The 20,375-nt window shown below is 38.7% G+C and overlaps 1 protein-coding gene across 1 annotated transcript in view; it reads right to left on the bottom strand.

The window, feature by feature from the left end:
* Positions 1-6,968, bottom strand: part of lmbrd1 (LMBR1 domain containing 1) — an 86,154-nt gene extending 79,186 nt beyond the window's left edge. The window contains exons 1-3 of the mRNA XM_030070207.1: positions 6,833-6,968; positions 4,635-4,811; positions 3,951-4,014 (exon numbers count right to left, since the gene is read on the bottom strand). Of these exons, the coding sequence (XP_029926067.1) occupies positions 3,951-4,014; positions 4,635-4,811; positions 6,833-6,898 (307 nt within the window). The 5' untranslated portion in view covers positions 6,899-6,968. The remainder of the gene's footprint in view (positions 1-3,950; positions 4,015-4,634; positions 4,812-6,832) is intronic.
* Between the last annotated feature and the right edge of the window lie 13,407 nt (positions 6,969-20,375).

Raw genomic sequence — 20,375 nt, forward strand, 5'->3', positions numbered from 1 at the left:
AAATTTTTTGAATGCACTGCAGCTGTCCCACTGTAAACATCGTTTCAAGGCAGTTAGGCCATTAAATGAATTAAACTGCTGATAGGACACAACTCTCCATTCAAGATTAAGCCTACTGAATTATTCATCTTTAAGTCCCTATAAAGCAAAGTTTCTCTTTAAGGGTAAATCTAGTCCAAACTTGAGATAGTGACACAGTAAAGCAATCCTGTGTATAAAATCATGTTTGTGTGTCCAGAGGACAAAATATTTTAGCCCGCTGAACGCTGGATTCATGTGATGTGTACTTTGTCAGTAAAAGCTAATTTTCTGATATCATTGTGCCAAAGGAAGTGGTTTCTTTGATTGGGCTGCCTGGGCAGGCAGACAGCTTGTCTTCCTTGAGTTTGGTATTTCTGAACAGACGGTACAGAACAGTGTTGCTGACAGGCACTTTAAGCCAGCATCTGTTAGAAAACTTGTGATCTAGTGTCTGTGGCATGACTGAATTCGCTATAGTCAGAAGAGAGCCAACTCAGTCACCCTATAATTTGGTGATCACATAGAAATCTTGATGTAAATCATATCACTGGATTAGGAATTTATAGGGCAAAGTTATCAACTGAATATTTGATACAAAAGATTTTCTCGCAAGAGTAGAATTCTTCAAAAGAGCCTGAAAAAAACATTAAGCAGAGTACTATCAAGAATACAAAACATTTGAATGAGTGAAGTTTTAATTAAGTTTTAAACCAATAGCTGTAGTTACAGTAACAAACAATTCCATAGCTCCATAACAAACTTCGCCACAATAATGGTCACCGTCAAAGTGAAATTTGGAATTAATATGTATTTATTCCACTTCTCAAAAATGGCTTTACCAATGGTAACTTAATAAAATCCTCTTCCTTCCATTTATCTGGATAAAGAGAAACACACAAGTTATAGGGCTCTTAAGCTTTGAGAAATCTGAGACGTGTGAATGGGACTGCAGCTCCGTATCAGGAAGATGTCCTTCATATTTTGATAATTACATGCTTGCTTGCAGTGACTATCTTGGCAAGATAAACTGTGATTGTTTTTCTGAGATGGCAATTCACACGGGCTCATTTTTTCTTCGGTTTTTTGCCACACCTTATTTTGAGATGGCAAAAGGGTTGGAGTGGAAATATTTGACACGTCATTACCTTACAATCTCGCAAATCTAACCAGATGAGGCTATTTCAAGCAGATGACTCTACTCAACTATTGAAACAGAGAAGAAGCAGGTTATTTCAAATGCAGAAGCCCTATTAGGCCTGCTGGCGGCACTAAAGGGAAGGTCATGGGGTCACTAAATTGCCAGGTTTTTGTCAATTTTTTGAGATATCCCACTCTGGACCTAACTGCTGACCGATCAACCAGCCAACACAGTGACATATTTAAAAAAAAACAAAAAAACAGGCACTGTATTTTAGAACATACCTTATCAAACAAATGACTATACATAGATACAATAACCAAAATACACAAAATGGACCAATGTCATCCTAGCTAAAATAAAAATAGGACATCTGGACACAACAGACAACACAGAACCCTTACTAAGAAACTCATTTCAATGTTTTTGCCCTGCTGGGGGAAGGGGGCCTATACCTCACTGTATTGGTCAGTCAGTACTTTGGTCCAGGGGGGCATATCTCCAAATCAATTTGGCGGATAGCCGTGAATTTTGGTGACAATATTCATATTGCCTAGAGGATGAAACTTGGCAAGCTCTAGCTCCACCAGAAGGCCAAACTGTCAATACCGCAGTGGAATATCTTTGGTGGATCGCCAGGAAATTTGATGACAACATTCAAGCTACCTTCAAGATGAAATATGTCAACTCCATGACCCTTCTTCTAGCACCAATAACTGGTGATTTTTTTTCCCTTGCATGGTACATATCTCCAAATCTCTTTGGTGGATTGCCAGTAAATATGGTAACATTCATGTTGGCTAAAGGATGAAATCTGTCCATGACCTTCCCTCTAGCGTCATCAGAACGCAAAATTTTTAATTTGCATGCCGTATAAACTACTTTGGCCTTACCATAAAATTTGGTTACAACATTCATGTTGCATTAATAATGATACTTGTCATGACCCTTACTCTAGCGCCACTAGAGGCCAAATTTATATAACAGTGGCAGTGGTGGTAGTGGTGGTTGTTAAGAGTTGAAATTTTGTTGCAACATTCATGCTGGCAAGAGGACGAAACCCGGCAATTTGGGTGACTCCATGACCCTCCCTCTAGCACCCCCGCAGGCTCAGCAGGGCATTTGCATTAGAAATAATGTGCTTGTTGTGCTATCTATATTAAAATTATTATCATATTGTTTGTTTTTTTTTTTGGTTATTTCTGCATTATTAAACAGTCAATAAGTGAGCCTTTTGCACACCTGTAGGTCGGCAGGTGCGTAGGAGAAAACCGGAGACCGGCAATGATCAGAACAAAAAACTCCCTCATCAGGTTATCTATCAGATAACCTGATAAAGGTCTATGTACCGAAACGTCATTATTAAAGTTCTCCTTTGCAAATGATGCAAGCAGTGTGCGGGAGTTTTTTGTTCGCATTATTAAACAGTGACAGCAGAGTGACAGGAAAGACATGGGCCAGAGTGGGGATGAGCACAAGTTTTACCCTACTTAATGTTACCTATGATTCCTTGCCAAAAGTAAATGGAATAAATACAACTAACTTTATTTTTATCATAAAAGGCAAATTAAATGGCAAACCTTTACTATAGTTGTCATATAGTAGTTTGCCATTTTTTGCCATCTTAAGATACCATGAAGTTAATTCCTTAGAGGCATTAATCAAACCCATTACCACTGAGCATTATGGGGTGCTGTCTCATTGATGATAGTTAATGCATAAGCAGTCAATCAGCATCACCTGCAGGGCAGCAGAGGTTACGACCACAGGGGCACTCACATAAGAATTAAGCTAAACCAGCTAAACCGGCTAAGCTAAACCAAACATGCAGCATCCAGTCCGTGACATGCCAGGCCTCTGGCATGCAAGTTTCTGTTGTGCAGGAAGTAATGTTGGCACCACCCATTCCTAATCCTGACCCTAACCCTGACCTTTTTTACTGACTGAAAGTGCTTGAGGCATGTTTTGCCCTTGTGGAAGGTTTCCATTTGCTTTTTTTTTCCTACTTCTGACATGCCATGAGCACTTCCAGCAACCCAGAGGCTTGGAACACCATTTCTGCAGCTGGATTACATTCAGCCAAACAGGGCATGAGCTGAACCCCTGTGCCACACTCACATTATATGGAATTTACAACAAGAATCATTTTCTAACTTGTAAATAGTGTTCGCGTCAACATCCAACTATTACAATAACTAGTCATCTGTTTTTTCTGAAAGTTAAATCTAAAGGTCTAACTACGTGGTAAATAAAGTAATTTTTTTTGTTGTTGTTGTTTTGTTTTTGTTTTTGTTAAATTAACGGTTTGATAGTTTTACCTTTTGATATAGACTTGAAGAAGTCCTGTTCAACTTTCCAAACTGACCTGAACAGTTCCAAGTTATAGCGATGAGAGTCCTTCCTAACTCTAGCATCCTTCAGTTTGTAGCTCAAATTGCAGCTCACCAGTGAGCACAAAAAATTATTTTGGCACAAAAAAAAACACAAGGACATCTAGATAGTTGTCAATACTTCTGACAAGCAAAGCATTATTCAACCAGATGTTAGCTGTTAAAACGAAATGGTCCTTCTTTAAATCCCCAAATGGTTGAGAGCATCATTTGCATTGATGTAACCATCAATTGCCCAGGGAAGACAGAAAGGACAATGAAGATGAATGATGTTGTACATTTGCAATAATTGACAGAAAACGGTTTCCAAGCTGGGTAATTCTCATAAATAAACATTTCTCTCCGTAAATACGCATTTTTATGGGTATGGGAGTACACAAATTTTAAGAAAATACACTTACTGTAGTATCCATATAGCACGGTGTCCTCAATTTGCCCCCTTGTCTCATTGTTTGCTGCCCATTCCTGAATTTGTGAAATTGAAAGACCATGATGCAAATGAGTACAACAGGAAAGTTACAGGCAGACAGCTGGGAAAAACACATATGGAAGTTCAAGGTTAAAATCAAGTAGTTAATTGCATACTGTAATTTTGTCATTTAATATCTATTCACCATATCCTTGCAACTATTAAAGAAAGAGCAACAAAACAGAAGGTACTGCAGCGCCCAATGAATGAATCTCAGGTCCCTTGACCATTAAAAATGAATTTAAACCATTTTGTTTAGGTGGGGTATTATGTGTGTGAACAATTAACATAATGGTTGGCCATGACTAAGTGGTAAAGAAATATATTTACCACTCAGCATGAAATACTACTCACAACCCACATGCAGCAGCACCTGTCAAAATGTACTGCATATAAACAATTCAACAGCAAGACTGAGAAGTGAACTGGCAAAAATTTTAAGATTTTACAAAATGTACTCAGCTGTTTGATTATGCAAAAAGCATGAAAAAAATGTAAACACACTGTTTATTGGGGTGCAAATGACTAAACAAGTTAAGAGGTGCCTCCTTAGTTAGTTAGTAAGTTAGTTTTACTGATTTTACGGGGGGTATTTGTGAGCAAAACTAACACTAACCTTGTAGGTGCCATTGGGATACTTCATGAATGAAACAAGGAATATATCTACTGGCAGGAGTGCCGAAGTTATCAAAGCAATTGCCAGTGCACATATTGCTGTGATGGTTGAAACAACTTCACTCTCCTGGCGGCTCTGGAATTTCCGAATGTAGACCCAGCAGAAAGCAAGGATCACCTGAAGAAGGAGGGAATCATTAAAACAACACAGAGGCAATTTATAATCTAATTAATTCAAAATGAAGACTATCTTAACTAACAAAGTAAACATAAGCAAAGTGGTGGTAGGAACAGTCGAGGCTTGGCTTATAGGTAGTTCAATTTAAAATTTAGAGCCAGAGGCCTCCATAAAAAAGGCCTGATGAGCTGTTAACCATAAAGCAACACGCACAAAGTTAATTTTAATTTCAGTGTAAAATGTTCAATTATGACTACACGGCATCTTGTGGCATATAATCAAAGGAAAGCTGCTTTGTTTCTTGGGTTAGCCAAAATAAATAAATAAATAAATAAATAAAAGCAAATAAGCTGTCAACTTAGGCTAACAACATTCTAAATAAAAAACACAAATATCCATGATATACACACACATGTATATATATATCTATATCTATATATATATATGTACACTTTTGAAAATTGTGCATGCAGTCTTTTTTTTTTTTTTTTAACTAACTATAGAAAAAAGAACTGCTTAAATGCAACAAGTCAGGTTATATAGGTTAAGTGCAGGCTCTGAGGACCTGACTACCAGATTACACCCAACACTCCCCAACCTCATCCTCTTTCAGCAAACACGCTTGCTAAAAGTGTTACGGCTAGAGAGGGAATAATAATCACAGACAGCTAGGTTGACTTTTTAAATTGGAGCAGGATTAATCTGCCTATTTGGTGAGATTATTATGTAACAGGGCTATTTTAAAGATTCTTGGACTGATTGATGGATTTGCTCATTTATTCTGCTGCAGGATAGTATTAAACTGACATCAAAGAGAGGGATTGTTAGTGTAATGGGCAGAAGACTCATTAGACAGAGGAGCAAAAGAAGAGTTGCAAAATGACAAGGTCATATTCCAGGCACACAGGCTGAAAGCAGTGAGGACACTACTAAAACTACTTCCCCCTCAGATCAAGGGCTGCCATTCACAGACAGGATCAATTAAAAGGCCCGCAGACTTAAGCCTCTGGCTGCTTGTTTTGCCAGGTAATGACACAGGCTTTGCATCCAAATAAGGTTCACTGAGAGGATTGTTAAATAAAGGGGGTCAGTTCAGTGCTGCTAGTGCTGTGTGTCTGGGTCAAGAGAACAATGTTTCAGTGACAGCTCTAGCGCTGAAGTATTTTCTGTTGACTCTGAACCCTACTGTGACAACTGAGCTAATGTGTGCTAATTTAGGTAGCAGATTACTTGGGGCTGACTGAGTCGCTGTAACATTAAAATCAGCGACACAAAATGGGTCTACCGCAACAAAAAAAATATTAAGAACTCAGAAAAACAAGTGAATTAAACTAGGGCCCTATTTCTGTCAGGGAAAACTCTAATGTCCCATGTCTCTACGGCGGAGAGCCGCATTTAGTGTCGTATTTATCTTTAGCTAACTTCCGTGTCTCCCTCCGGGCAAACAGAACTCCCTTTTATCCAATAAATCATGATTTCAGACACTTGTAGGCAAAACCTCGTGTTGCTAAACGACCACAAGCACCACATTATCGCATTTGCATAACATTACATCCAAGTTACTCTCCACTCTAGCGGTGGTAAACCTGACAGTGAGCCCCGCTGTGCGTGACGCTCTGTGACAGGCGTGCGTCACATGAAGCTAACGATGCTATTTCAGACCTGCCAACGCAAAACTGCACGGATTTGTTGACAATATGCATAAGCTGCATAAGTAGTAGGAACACAGCGAGGTTTTTAAGTTAGCACTGTTTCAGCTAAGTGGACATGAGGACTGTTTTTCTGACAGTGTAACACTTAGCCATGTTCTGCGCTCATTGTCACCTAAAACAAGACACCTGTGTGTTTGTGATGAGCCAGATAAAGCGAAACCAAAGCTAATGACGCTGGCTAAACGGAGCACAGGGAAATCGTGCCAGTGGGACAAAACTATGATATCTATCCACTGTTTGGATGTCACAGACTAATTGACTGACATCCCTCGCTCGGTGACATGATGATACGACTTGAACGCTGCTTACCAACAACACAAAGGCGAAGATAGACCAACCGAGCGCGGACTCGGTTAGCAACGACTCCGCCGCCATCTTCACTTCCTGCAATAACAAAACCACGTGCTTGAGTTGACGTCGCCGCGGAGGAGCGAGACCGGTGGAGGTGGAGTTGATGACACTCCGGAGGGGGTTGGAAACACACACGGCCAAAGTTGCATTCGTCAGGACAAGAGACCATTTTTCCCCAGGGGTACCTGAATATGTAGATCCAAATCCTTGTCAGAGTCTATTTTAAGCGAATTGTAGATGAGTGGCCCGATGCAGACAAACGCAGGCATGCAGGCAAATGGGATATTTGTTTGTAAATTTGCATTCATGCAGATTTGCATTTCTGGCTTCAGTAGACGGTATGAGCAGCTGTTACTACATGACAAGTCTGATAGCACTGGCACTTTTGTTTTGTTTTGTTTTGTTTTGTTTTGTTTAGTTGTTTGTTTTTGACAGGGTAGGACTATGCACAGTGCTGTGATTGTGGGGCTGCCTAAGGACCAAGTTTGCCCTGAGGTCCCTGGTGGGATAGCCCAGGCATGGATCAGTGTCAGGCAAGTCAAAATTAAACCATTAGAACTGAAGTTGGGGTTTGACATTCCCTCCCATACAGTTATTTGTTTCATCAAAACTGTCACACTGTAAGAGTACTTGTATTTGACTGACCTTGTAGTGTTCAAGAAAAAAAAAAAAGTCTGTCTCATTCTTTATCTTTGTAACCTGAAAGTTCATGTCACCCCTGGTTAACACCCACTTCATCTCTTTTTCTACATTTTGCCTTCGCTCTTATTTCTTTGCACAGCAAGCTGCTATCATACAGAATATTCTGGGCGTACTGAAATATTGTTCGGCTACATCTATTGTAGGGATACTACAGCGCTGACCTCTGCGGTCAGTGATTTCATCTTCAGCTGCACTCACTAAAGGTAGCGTTTGACGAGAGCATCTGATAAATGCCTATAATTTATATAAGTAGCTGTAAACATGAATAGTAGAGGGAGATGGATGGAGTCAGCAGCAAGGCAGAGTGGCAGAATTGTTATTATGCTTTAATGTGTATTACTGTAGAGCTTGACTTCTGACCTTCTGGCACAAGCGTGTGTATGCAGTTTCAAACTCTTACATGGATTAATCCTTTACATGCAGTAGCTCAGTTAAACCCCCCCTATTCAATCCAGTTTTACTCATTTTAATTTAACTGGGGCTCACCTACATAGGAGCACGTCCATGAAACATTCATGGCTTCATGGAACATCCATGAATATTGATTCAAACCTTACGCCACCTTTTATTGGATGTTCAGGCAATACTTCTGTCACCTGTGTTACAGAAGAGAGGTGACATGACATTGCTTCATAACATAGCTACTTGGTGGTGTCTAAGTGTGGATTGATTTGGTTCATGCCCTGTTTATTCTTTTTGAAAAGATCCAGGTCAGTAGGAATTAGTAGAAGCAGACAGAGAGCAGTGCACCTGTAGCTGCATTCCCATGTGCAGAATAGATTATTAGGGTAATACTTACTATCAATTATCCACCACAGCCGCCCCCACCCCGCCCCCTACAGCAAAACAGGCGCTGTCCTTGGTACTGAAGGTGTTCCCTAAGCCTAGTGGTACAACATGGAGCTACCGGGGTGCCAATGTGTGTATTTGAGTGCATTTCTAGTAGTGTAATTCCATATTGGCAAAGAGCCAAATGCAAAGTTATATAATTTATTAATTATCTGTGCTGTCCTTCAAGCTGCCTGGCCAGTAGCCCAGTTGGAGAGTCTCTTCTGTGGACAGCACTTGTGTTTCTCGTACTTTTTTCAATTTGCTCACGTTTTATTTGTCTGTAGTCTCTTAAATCCCTTGTTTTCTATTGTATTTTTGGTTCAGTTATTGTTGTCAGCACTACTGAGCTCAAAATTAGTGCATTTTTCATTGCTAAGGGCATATACGATGTGTGTTTACTGTCTTGTGGGTATCATACAGAATTGTTTGCAGAGATGAGACTAATTTAGATCACCTCAGCATTTGCATGCCAGGCACCTCCTCTTAATCTGTGTGCATGTATTCTGTATATGCTGTATGTCCAACATGTTTGCTTAGATTTACAGTGGGGCCCCGGGAATTTATCCTATAAATTATTTATTTATTTATTTTTCATTTAGCGTGGTATCTGCTTCTGTTTAATAATGCTTCATATCATTTTGCTGTATTAATAGAAATTTGTGCCAAGACTGTACTTTATAAACCTGACGCTCACATAACTCTGTGACTACATGACGAACTTGTAATTTCAATCAAAGTGCTTTCATGCCATGTGCTTCATGTGCTGACCTGAGGGCCTATGAATCCCCTTAAAAGGATTGCACATGAAAAGATATCAATAGGAATAGGAATATGAAGCTTTCTCAGCTGCAGTGAAGCTGACTCTTTGGTGGTATTAGCTTCTCCTTTATTCAGCAGTGGACCCAATATTTGTTAGTATTAAAAGTTTATCCTAGTGGAAACCTTCCTTATTCTTTAGTGTAGACATGTGCAGAGTGATTTTACTTTGATTTATTGTATTCATGTGCTTGTTTAGTTATGTATGTAACCTCTTGCATTTTCTCATGTTTGTTTTTCCTTTAATAATAATCCTCCAATTCATCTACAACATCTGCCCGTGTGTGCCTGTTACTGTGTGTGTGAAATAAAACACCAATCACTTGATGCATTCTGGGCTTCCAGCTTTCATTATTTCACTGGCATTCTGACAGATGCCCCATGGAGACGGCTTCTATGAAATGGATTCATTATAGTACATAGGGCATAAAAATCATTTAATAAGAAAAAGAATAAAAAATAAAACACCACAAAAAGAATAGAGGTCAAAGTGCAATTTTAAGTAGGCTGAAAGTTTAAAAGGCAGTGAAGACAAAAGGTTTTTCTGTGGATAGAAAAATACCCGGAGCAAGACACTAATTTTACTAAGCAACCATCATCCCCTTTCTTCTTGCTCTGTGCTTCAAATGGCAGTTTTGTAATTTCAGCACACAAAAAGAAAAATAAAAGGTTCTCCAAGAAGGAAAAAAAATAATCATAATACATAAGAGTGAAACCACTGTATAATATAAAAAAGACAAGTGCTGTATTTATGACAGCCTTCAAATACACAGTTTTTTACAGAATTGTTATGCTGCTGAGACACATCAATCATGGCCAAACATACATGTAAACCATTTCCAGCACATTTTAAAATGGAGCAGACTGGCCATATTGTGAGTTGAAATTTTTCTTGGTGACAATTAGTGTGGATACTTTCACCTCTTAAAATCAAATACTGTATACCTTGACTACATGTTATGCTTCTGACTAATAACAGTCATTCACTGACATAAGAAAATTATGGCTCCTAATTCATTCAAACTGCACTGCACTTCCTTCATACAACTTGGCAATGTATCATAATGGAAGTAATGCAGTTATGTTTAGGGGGGAAAAAGTCAAGAAATACAATACGTTACCTGTACTGAGGCTTTTTTGTTTTTGTTTTTTTTTTGTTGTTGTTGATGTTTTTTTTTTTGTTGTTGTTGTTGTTTTGTTTTATGCTTAAGTCTAACCTTGCCCTAACCTTAACCACGTGGTTTTGGTGTTAACGAAAAGGTAACAAAACTGCCTAAAACGCCGCCCAACTTGATTCCTGTCAATTTTAGATGATATGCTGTGTCTACAAAACCCTTTCAACATACTAATAGAAAAAGTCACTGAACTTGGGACTGAGGTCAGACAATACTACTCGTCTTTCTTCTTTATGTCTAACTTTTGCCCATTAACAAACACTAATGTACAGCAAATAGCAAATATACAGTTCTGGAAAACCCTCCCAGTTTCTTTACTTGATAGAGTAAATGCTACCAAGTTCTTCATAATAATCCAATGCTACTTCAGAGACATTGCATAAAACTGATTTCAATACTGAAGCTTATAAAGATTTGATATTTTCACCGAATGTGTTCCATATGAGCATGACCTCCAGTGAATGTATGTAGGTAGGTTTAAATGGTTAAAACAAGAGGAGGAAGGTCTGGAAGAGACATATAGCCTCCTTGATACTTGACTGCAGCAGTCTAACATCTGAAAACACTCAATACCGTTAATCTGCTGTCCGTGACTTGCTCTCAGTCCATGTAAACTGGTCGACCAAACTGGTGCCAGGAACCAAATATGGAGCATTTTCATTCACAGATTTGAGAAGGTGGACCACCGGTCATCAACACCCGGTGAAAATGCCTCTACAAGGCTGTACAAATCAAGAGTGCAATGATGCTTTTTACTGTTGTGTGGTAACAAATTAGCATTGTATTTTTAAATATCAAACTTATAATTTTGTATTGATGTCAAAATTCTGGCACTGTGACACCAGTCTTCAAAATACTACATTTAAGATGCTGCAAAAATCTTCCTCATAATATCCCTTTTAAACAACTGTACGTGATCATAATCCACTTTTTATGCAATTATAAAATGAACAGAATTGGTAAAAAGCTTCTGTTTGAAGGAGGGTTAGCGCCTCTCGCTTTCTTTCTTTATTACTGATGGTCGCTGGCATAATCCTCTCCTGGTTAGACTCTGTACTGCCTCATCTCCTAAGGTGGCTAACAAAAGCACAAGAGCGTCATCTATGTTCCATAGGTTCCAGTCCAGTTGACAAGTTGATATATAACCACAATCTGGTGGTACATTGTATGATCCACATATGGAAGCAAACCAAATCCCATTTCAACCTTAAGCTGGTGCCCCGTGTTCTATGCGTTGACAGAAATCCTACCTCTATCCCATCAAACATAACTGGAATATTTGATCTTAAAATCAGAGAGCTCTTTTGCCTGACTTGTCAAAATGCAAGCCAAACATAACATAACCCAGCAAGCACTTTCTTCTAATGCTTAGCAAATAGAAGACTACATATAAAAGGCATCATATGAAACAGACACTTGACATATCTGCTCTTTATGACACTCTTGTGTCAATCAACTCATTTTCCTCAGACATAAAACCTAAATGTATAATGCAGCATTTGTCACTGAGAAACCTGATTGGTGTTCAGAGGAAGGGCAGCCAGCAAGTGACTGGGGGGGCGAGAGAGAGGATGGAGTTTGACTGTGGTGAGGGTGGAGAGACAGCGGAAATGAAGGTGGAGAATGGCGACTTGGAAGGGGAGTGGGATGGGGGTGTGGTGGGGGGGACGGATGGCGGACAGGCTGGACAGACGGCAGAAAGGTGGGGAATGACGACTGGGAGGATGAGGCACAGTGGAAGGGAGGGGGGGGGGAAGTCACAATACCAGAATTTTGAAAGCTGAGACCAATACCAGTGAAATTCCATGATTCAATACCACAGCAAAAACTGAAATCCTGTTCAGCTCACTCCTTTATTTAAAAACTTTGTATGAACAGTCAACAGTCAACTGAAACTTTATGTGTTTCAAGTTTTCAAAACATAAAGACTACATGACAATAAGAACGCCATGTTACAGGTGCAATGTTGTTCAGTAAGTGGTAAACAAAGCCGCCCAACAAAACAACAATTTCAATAAAGAATCACTTTATAAAATTCCCTGGTGTAACAACACATATATTTAACTGGTGATTGATGATTATATTTGACTTTGATTTATAGCCCTGTATGTATGACTGCAATATTAGTGTTTCAGTTATTACACATGCAGGGCAAGGCTACATTAGAATAAGACCAGAGTGAGGCACCAAGTTGAGTTGATACCACCAACACTAAAAACACAAATACTGAAATACTATTGTTTTTCACTCAAAATTTTGGTACTGACTTGATATTTAAGTACTGATTCTTGTGGCAGTCCTGGGAGGAAAATATTTTATTTTATATTACTTTATTTTGCCAATAGTCTCCCCATTTTTGTTCATATGGAAAAATAAATGAACCACAATATCTTTATGTATGCTATTTCTTCAAATAACCGGTTCCACTGTAATTGGAGCTGAAAAAAATTATCACTAACTTTCAGTTACTGAGCTACTCTTTTCTATTACTCTGTTATTTGTGTCTTGTTTGATCAATGATTTTATTTCAGGTGGACCCTAGAGGGGTCCCTGCAGGACAAACTGGTATTTTATTGTATCATTTTAATTCTTTTATGCCTTGTCTTTGTGTGGGCGGCTTTCATGCCCAGGTGGGCTCTCAGAAATGGTGAATGAGACTCCTTAATGGCTTTTGTGATTACATGAAAGGTACACATCAATGGTAATGTCTGCGTACAGATTAATGACACACATTGTGCAATCTTTGTGCAATGCTTTGTCATATGTCAATATCATAAATGATGCTGTAGAAAGGGCAGGTGTTTTCCACCTAAGCCCCCTCCAACAATAGTGATTTGAACAGCATAATGAAGAGTCTCACAGACTACACTTAATGGTCTGTGTAGATTCAAGGCAAAAAGCTTCTTGCCCAAAACAATAGTGTTTGCTCAGGATATACACATACATATCCTGCCAAAATATTAAGCTACACAGGCCTGCACACACACATACACACACATGCACACAACCACAAAGAGACTTATGTATTTAAAAAAAAAAAAAAAACACACAGATGTCCCTATTGTATGGCATGTTTAGAAGACGTGACATGCATCAAAAATACTTGACGAAATGCTTAAAGAAAGATTCTTGCAAACTGGATTGAATACTGACAAATTCGTCATGACAAAGTACTAATACTTCATGTGGTCAGAGGGGTGTAATGTTAAAACCAAACAAAATAAAACAAAGCAAAAATACTCTCTATATACATATTGTAAATTATCTTTAACTGTGTGTTTCAAATGTATATATTTTCCTAAATAATGGTGGTTGAAAATAAGCACCAAATGTTCACCAAAATAAGCTCCAACCTGGATCTTTGAGCTATTGAGGTACATCTGGACAGATGTTGTGTTAACTGTTACAGCATGTTGAACTGCCTTTTTAGATCCACAGCAAAATAGTAATTCAGTCTTGATCAGTTAGAGATGTTACAGTATTTGCTGAAGCATGTGATGTTTGAATGTGGCTTCTTGAAGTGATTGCATCATTTCTGTTTTGAGTGAAGAACTGTGAAAACATCAAACCATTGCCAGGTGATGGAGCAAGCATGGGACTAAGGGAGCTGAAACTCTGCTTTTCCCTGAAGCTATCAACAGGAAGTACTTTTGTTTGCATGTAGGGTCCAGGTCATGAATACTATGATCAAAGCCATTTCCACTGAGACCAATGCAAGTAATCAAACATGTTCCACAAATCACAAAACCATCAGAGCATCATCATCAGAGCTGAAATACTCAGGACACCACCAACACCTATCGATATTTTTTGGGCTTCTTGCAACCACCAGTGTTGTCAGCTGTGAGGCCTGGAAAAAAGCAGCTCATGTGTCTCACAGGTAGGAGGTATGACCAGCCTGGAACCTGAAATGTCATAGTGAGAATGCACCAAGCACATCTTTATGCAGAAGCAGTGTCTTTCAGGAGGACTTTGAAGAGGCATTTGAAACCATGTATGAGGGTCCGATGAGGGAATTCCACAAACGGGTGGCAATGCTTTGCAGGACTATCCCTCTTGGGAGTCTACCCTCTGAGCATCATAGAAGAAAGAAAGAGACTATTGAGCTCACAGGTTCGGCTAAAAAAGACTAGGTGGATTTAGATTATAAGAAGGAATTAGAGGGAGAGGTCCAGTGTCACTAGCACAGAGGGTGATGCTTGATCAACCTTATCTTCGTCATCTGGATGACAGTGCTGGTTAAAAACTTGAAATGTCTTATGCCCTCGGGGTCAGCCTACATCAATTATTATTATTTTCTAAGTGTATCAAACAATTATTATTGATTCCACAGCTCTTGTAGCCATGTCCATGAAACGAAAATAAACAAATGTCGACAAATGTCTTAGTTACTACAGGACAGAGCTAGCCGACCATTTTTGATAATAGGTGCATTGAAAAAGCAAGAGATTTATGCAGAATGAGAAACAGCAGCTTAATAGCAGGCTGGCAGGAGACTGGTGGGCATCATCAAGCTGAAAAGAAAAAGCTACTCATTTCAAAGGAACTTAAGTTTGTTATTACAATGAAAAAAAAAACATTTATTGCAGGAATAATAAGAGTCTTGTTTTTGTTTTTTGTTTTTTTTTTTGTGGCAAGTGGCTGTGGTATTATTATACAGTTCCGGGTATACATTAATCTTAATGGGAAATAGAGAGGCAAAGACCACTTTGAATTTAACCCGATAGAGAAGAAAACAGTATGAGTCATGGAGCTGTGCTGAGGTAAATACATCCATTTTGTGTGCTATCACAGCAGCAAAACTGTAGTTCAAAAAGGAGCCAGTTTCATCATAATGGCTGTTCAAAACATTTAAATGTCCACACTCAAATTGCCAGTAAGATTAACACACAAAACTGAAGCCCCATCTTCTTCTTGTTTTGTGCTGAACACCTGTCCACTTACTGGTTATAAACACATGAAACCCATTTAGGTTTTTTAACAACATGGAATCCAATCAAAGTACTGCTTTCTATGAAAGTGCAATGGAAATTCATGAAATTTATGTTAAAATATAAAATTCCTCCAACAGAAAAATCAGTTTTATGAGTGTTCATGCCTACCTGATCACTGGCAAGGATGTGGCTGTGATCAATGAACTAACAGTGAAGGTAGCTGCAAAACTACAGCAAAACACTATAAATCATACCCTTCTTAAAACAACAGCAAAGACTTACTTACAAAGACTTGACATAATACAGAAATACTCAAAACAAACTGAATAAATGTTTGTAACACTTGTCCCCATTCATCAAGAAAAATATTCATTAAACTTGAATCTTCTTTCTTTCTTTTTCTTTCTTTCTTTCTTTCTTTCTTTCTTTCTTTCTTTCTTTCTTTCCACCGCACGTGTGTGTGTGTGTGTGTGTGTGTGTGTGTGTGTGTGTGTGTCATCTGTCTAAACAGTTATGTCTGGAGCCTTAGCACCTGTTTCTGGGAACTGAAAGCGGAGTCTTGAGTAGTGAACTGCTGGAGCTCTGTTTCAGGAACTTAAGGGAACAAAATAGGAAGCTTACCTGTAATTTAGCCCACATGTGTGGTTTTAATAACACAGTGACCTGCAACTCAATAGGCTATATAAATAATTATATGTATATAGCAACGAAAAAACTTCTAAGACATATAAATCTTTATTTTATTTTAAATCAATGTACGAACAGCCTATATAAGCCATACTGCACTGAGATAAGTGCTAATCTACATTTTAAAGACCTGTTCAAAGTAATATTATAGCCAATAAAGTGGTAAATACGCACAGCATAGCAGCAAAGTATTGCGACATGTTATGGCATTTGCGTCTTCTGACTAAAATAGAGTATGGGCTGTAGCTTACTCCAAGCAGCTAGGCCTGCCTCTACAGCTGAAAGCTGTCAGTCTATTATTTTGGATAACTGATATTAGTTATATAATACATTTTAAGTGCTTTGCTGTGGGGCATAAGCTGGTCAGTAGACAGGTGAGTCTTTTTTTCTGCCTTGTGCTTGTGAATCATCCCAGGACTACTCATTTTTCTTGTCGATGTTTACTTTTTGACTCGGTAATTGCTACTCCAGCTGCCAATATGTGCTGCCTCCTTAAAGCCAAGCAAATCCATGTAAATTAGGCCTGATTGAGAAATTTTGATAAGAACATAATACATCAAACGGTGTTTAATTTGATGCTCCTATTACAGCAGAGCGTGTGTTTAAATGCCCGTTGGGCATTTCTTTATTTTTTTTTAGTTTCATGAAAGGTTTCAGTGTGTATTTCCATTGTTTGCTAAAGTCTCTGTCAATGCATTTTAGTAGGTGACAGAGTGGGAGGGCCACTCAGTGCGACTAATAAGGACCGCGATCTAGCAGGCGATCCCACTGTGACTTTTATTTCCAAGTCCTGTAATCCGGAATCAGGTTGATCGTAATCATATATGGATTATGCTTTTTTCGTTGTTTGTTCGTTTGTTGTTGCTCTAGAGGAAACTTTCCCAGCAACTGTAAGTACTCTACTCAATTTGACAGCAAAATGAAACATATCGCTCAAATAAAAATATATATGTTTGCATGTTGTACCTATGAGTAAACATTTAACGGCAGCCCTGTGCGTCTGGTGCGGCTTGGCAGAATATTGTCTTTTTTGTTTTTGTTTTGTTTTGTGTGTTTTTCTGCGCACCGCTTGAGCTTTCTAACTTATATCTGCTTAACGGGACACATATGCTGTGTGTATAGGCTAAGGGTAGGTGTGATTTATGAAGCTTCTGCAGGGTACAGGCTACATACACCGTGGGCTACTGCATGACTTGTTAACCGTGCACTGCGAAATGTGCTGGACCCTGACAGAATATGCAGAGCTACACTCCATACTTATTAAAAAATAAACCCATCCAGCCAATCAGCGTCGCCCAAAGAAAATAGCAGGGCTTTCGCTTCTTTGAATATTGCAAAGTGCATAGTAAAGTTTTGTCTTTGACCGAAATTTGCTGAATGAATGAGGTGCCTTAACCCTGTGTCGGAGGCTGAGCACTGTTAACGCATTGCCTACCACAGATTGAGAGATATGTGTGTATGTGATGATATAGAAATAGCTAGACTGCTGTGTCAGTTCAGGATTCAAATCCCTACATGTCCTCAGCAGATGGTGCAGCGGCGGTGGAATTAGTAGTTGTATACCAAAGTGAATTTATTTGATGAGGTGAAACAGCATGTGGGCTGACAGTGTTTAAACCCTGCAAAACTCTCTGTATGCAAAACAAATCATGGGAAGCAGCCCTCGGTACTTGCTCCAGGGGTCCGGGTGTCCGTTGCAAGCAATTGCATGCACAGCGCACTGTTAAAATGAAGGAAACAACATATCGTCTTCTGACAGTCCGGGAATGTGATCCCTCAGTAGTGCTACTTGTCTCAGGCCCAAGCATGGTTGTAGTTATAAGTGGCATGGTCACTTCATTTCTTAGCGCCATTATAGGCCTGCATAACAAAATTTAAGTTCCAGCAGAGAATGCAGGGTTTGCAGCATGGGAATCAGTCACTGAGACTAGTCAGTGTCCATGTAACACAGTCCTTGGTCACATTTTATAAGTCAGTGCTTATAATATTATCTTAATATGTTGTTTCTGTGTTATGGTCCTTGGAAGTCATCTCCAGTGCATAATTCTGTCTTGATTTGTATCTTCCCTAGTGGTGTAATCCACTAGGAAACAGGGATTAGGCTATATGTAACGGGATTACATCTGGTTCCTTACAAATACTGAAAAAAGAGGCAGAGTAATGATTTGTTAGTACTGTGGTAAAAAAAAAAAAAAAAAAAAAAAGGAAGAGGAAAAGAAAATTTAGGTTTAGATTTGGATTGAGGATTGCTAAAACAAACCAAACCTGCATTGATGTTATTTTCCGGTGCACCAGAAATGGATTTCATGTACCAGTAATTCAGTGTCTCACCTGTAGTCCAGGAGGGAATGACCGTATTTTGGAACAGATCATCAGGGAGAGGAAAATCTTTGACATTTTTAAATAAACTTTTCTGAACCCTCTATGCAGGATGGCTATTAAGAAATTCTTGCCTTGCAGTGGTATGGTAATGATGCAGAAGGTTATCTTGGTGATGTGGCATAATGGTTTGAGAGAATGACCTGTAAGTGAAAGGTCCTGGGTTTGATCCCTGCATGTCTGCCCAGAAGTCCTTGAGTTAGACACTGAATTCCTATTCTGCTGCTGACAGCTGAAACGACAATGGAGTATTAACACAGTATCTACAAACAGAGCTGGACTGAACATATGGGTAGCCTGGCAGCCAGAAATCATTTTGTAAGAGTAGCTGTAGAGAAATACATTTTGGGAGAAGAGTAATCCAACAACTGGTCATAATAAATGTGGGGGATGCCATCCATTACCAGCATTGCATAAGAGAGAAAGTAAAATAATGATAAAACAGCTTAAATTTGGAGTTCAGCATATCTTATTAGACATTCAGCTTGCATTATTAATTCAGCTCAGCATCAGATGTAGTAATATCCCTACATTATAGTGCTTTTCCTCAGTCTCTTACAACAGTGACTGGTAGCATTTTGAAGGGAAGAAGTTGGTCCAGCAGTTTCCCTACAAGTTGCTGACATATGAAGCAAATTAATCAGCAACTTAATGAATGAAACCTTAATATTAACATAGCTATTGTCATTTTACACACAGTGCAAATGTACACAGAGGCATTTTGCTTATACAAAGTGATTTATTACAACATGCCAGAGCACGCATTGCCTCACTATTAAAATGATTTAGCTTTATACTTCTCAATACATCACTGTGTGGTAGGTGTGTTTGCGAGCTAATCAATACAGAAACAGGAAGTATGTTCTCCCTGTTACATAAAGTCATTATCAAGTCTTATTTGCATAAAAGAATTGGCTTTAGTGAGATGACTGAATTTTTGATGCAGCCTGTAAATCCTCTCATATGCTGCTCAATAAAGAGTAGATGTGGTTTGAATTTTTTTGTTTTATTTATTTAACTTTGACCATGAAGGTTGATAGCATCTGTGAAGTTTGTCATATTGAACAGCTGATCTGATGTTTGGCCTTGAAAACTAAAGTGTACCCACCTCATTTTAAGAACCACAAAAACCTGACAGAAAAATCTTCCCTGAGGATTACTTTTGCAAAGGTCTACCCATTTTATACTCGCTAAAAACTGAATCATGACTGTTTGCAAAAGAGCAAACTCAACCAGTGTCAAAGTTCCTGTGCAAACGCAGGATGACCTGAGAGGTGACTGTTTTCATAATTGGAGAACAGCAGTGAAGCTGGTACTGGTGAAATCTGTGCTGCTGTCTGTCAAGTGCTGAGCATCAGCAAGGATTTAATGAAGTCAAGAGTAGTGGCAAGATATTTCACTTTTTTCCTCTGAGTAAACCAGAGAGCGTGCTTGTGTCAAACTGTCTGAGAGGGGAACATGCCAAATTGAGTGTTAAAACAAATAAAGGCTAATCTTACACACTGCCAGAGTAAAACTGAGAGATAGGGGGGCAAATAAAAATTAAGACATTGTTCTTTAAAGTTCTGAAATCTCAGTGCATAAAGTTCAGTATGACATTATTCCTATTCCTTTAAAAGCCTCACCATCATAATTTACTGTATTTTGGCTGCATTTTTCATAATGTTAATTGCAGCTACTTTTTATTACAGGTTAGGCATTTTAGTGGTTTGATGGGCATTGTAGGTCTGTGGAAGTTATTTAATCTCTAGTCAGTTTTTCAAATTGGTAACTTGGCTTTCATAATGTCAGTTGTAGCCTACAGACATGAACGCTGAAAAAACATTAATTAAGATTGGTGTGAAGCATGTGTTTAATTTTTATGATTTATGATATGAATAAATTATGTTAATTTGTGTGCAACAACAGAAATGTGAAAAAAATATTCTATTTGCATCCAGGTTTTCAAGTGGACTGCTTTCTGGTGCCAGGAAAAAC

This window comes from Myripristis murdjan, chromosome 15 (assembly GCF_902150065.1).
Source record: "Myripristis murdjan chromosome 15, fMyrMur1.1, whole genome shotgun sequence".
NCBI lineage: Eukaryota > Metazoa > Chordata > Actinopteri > Holocentriformes > Holocentridae > Myripristis > Myripristis murdjan.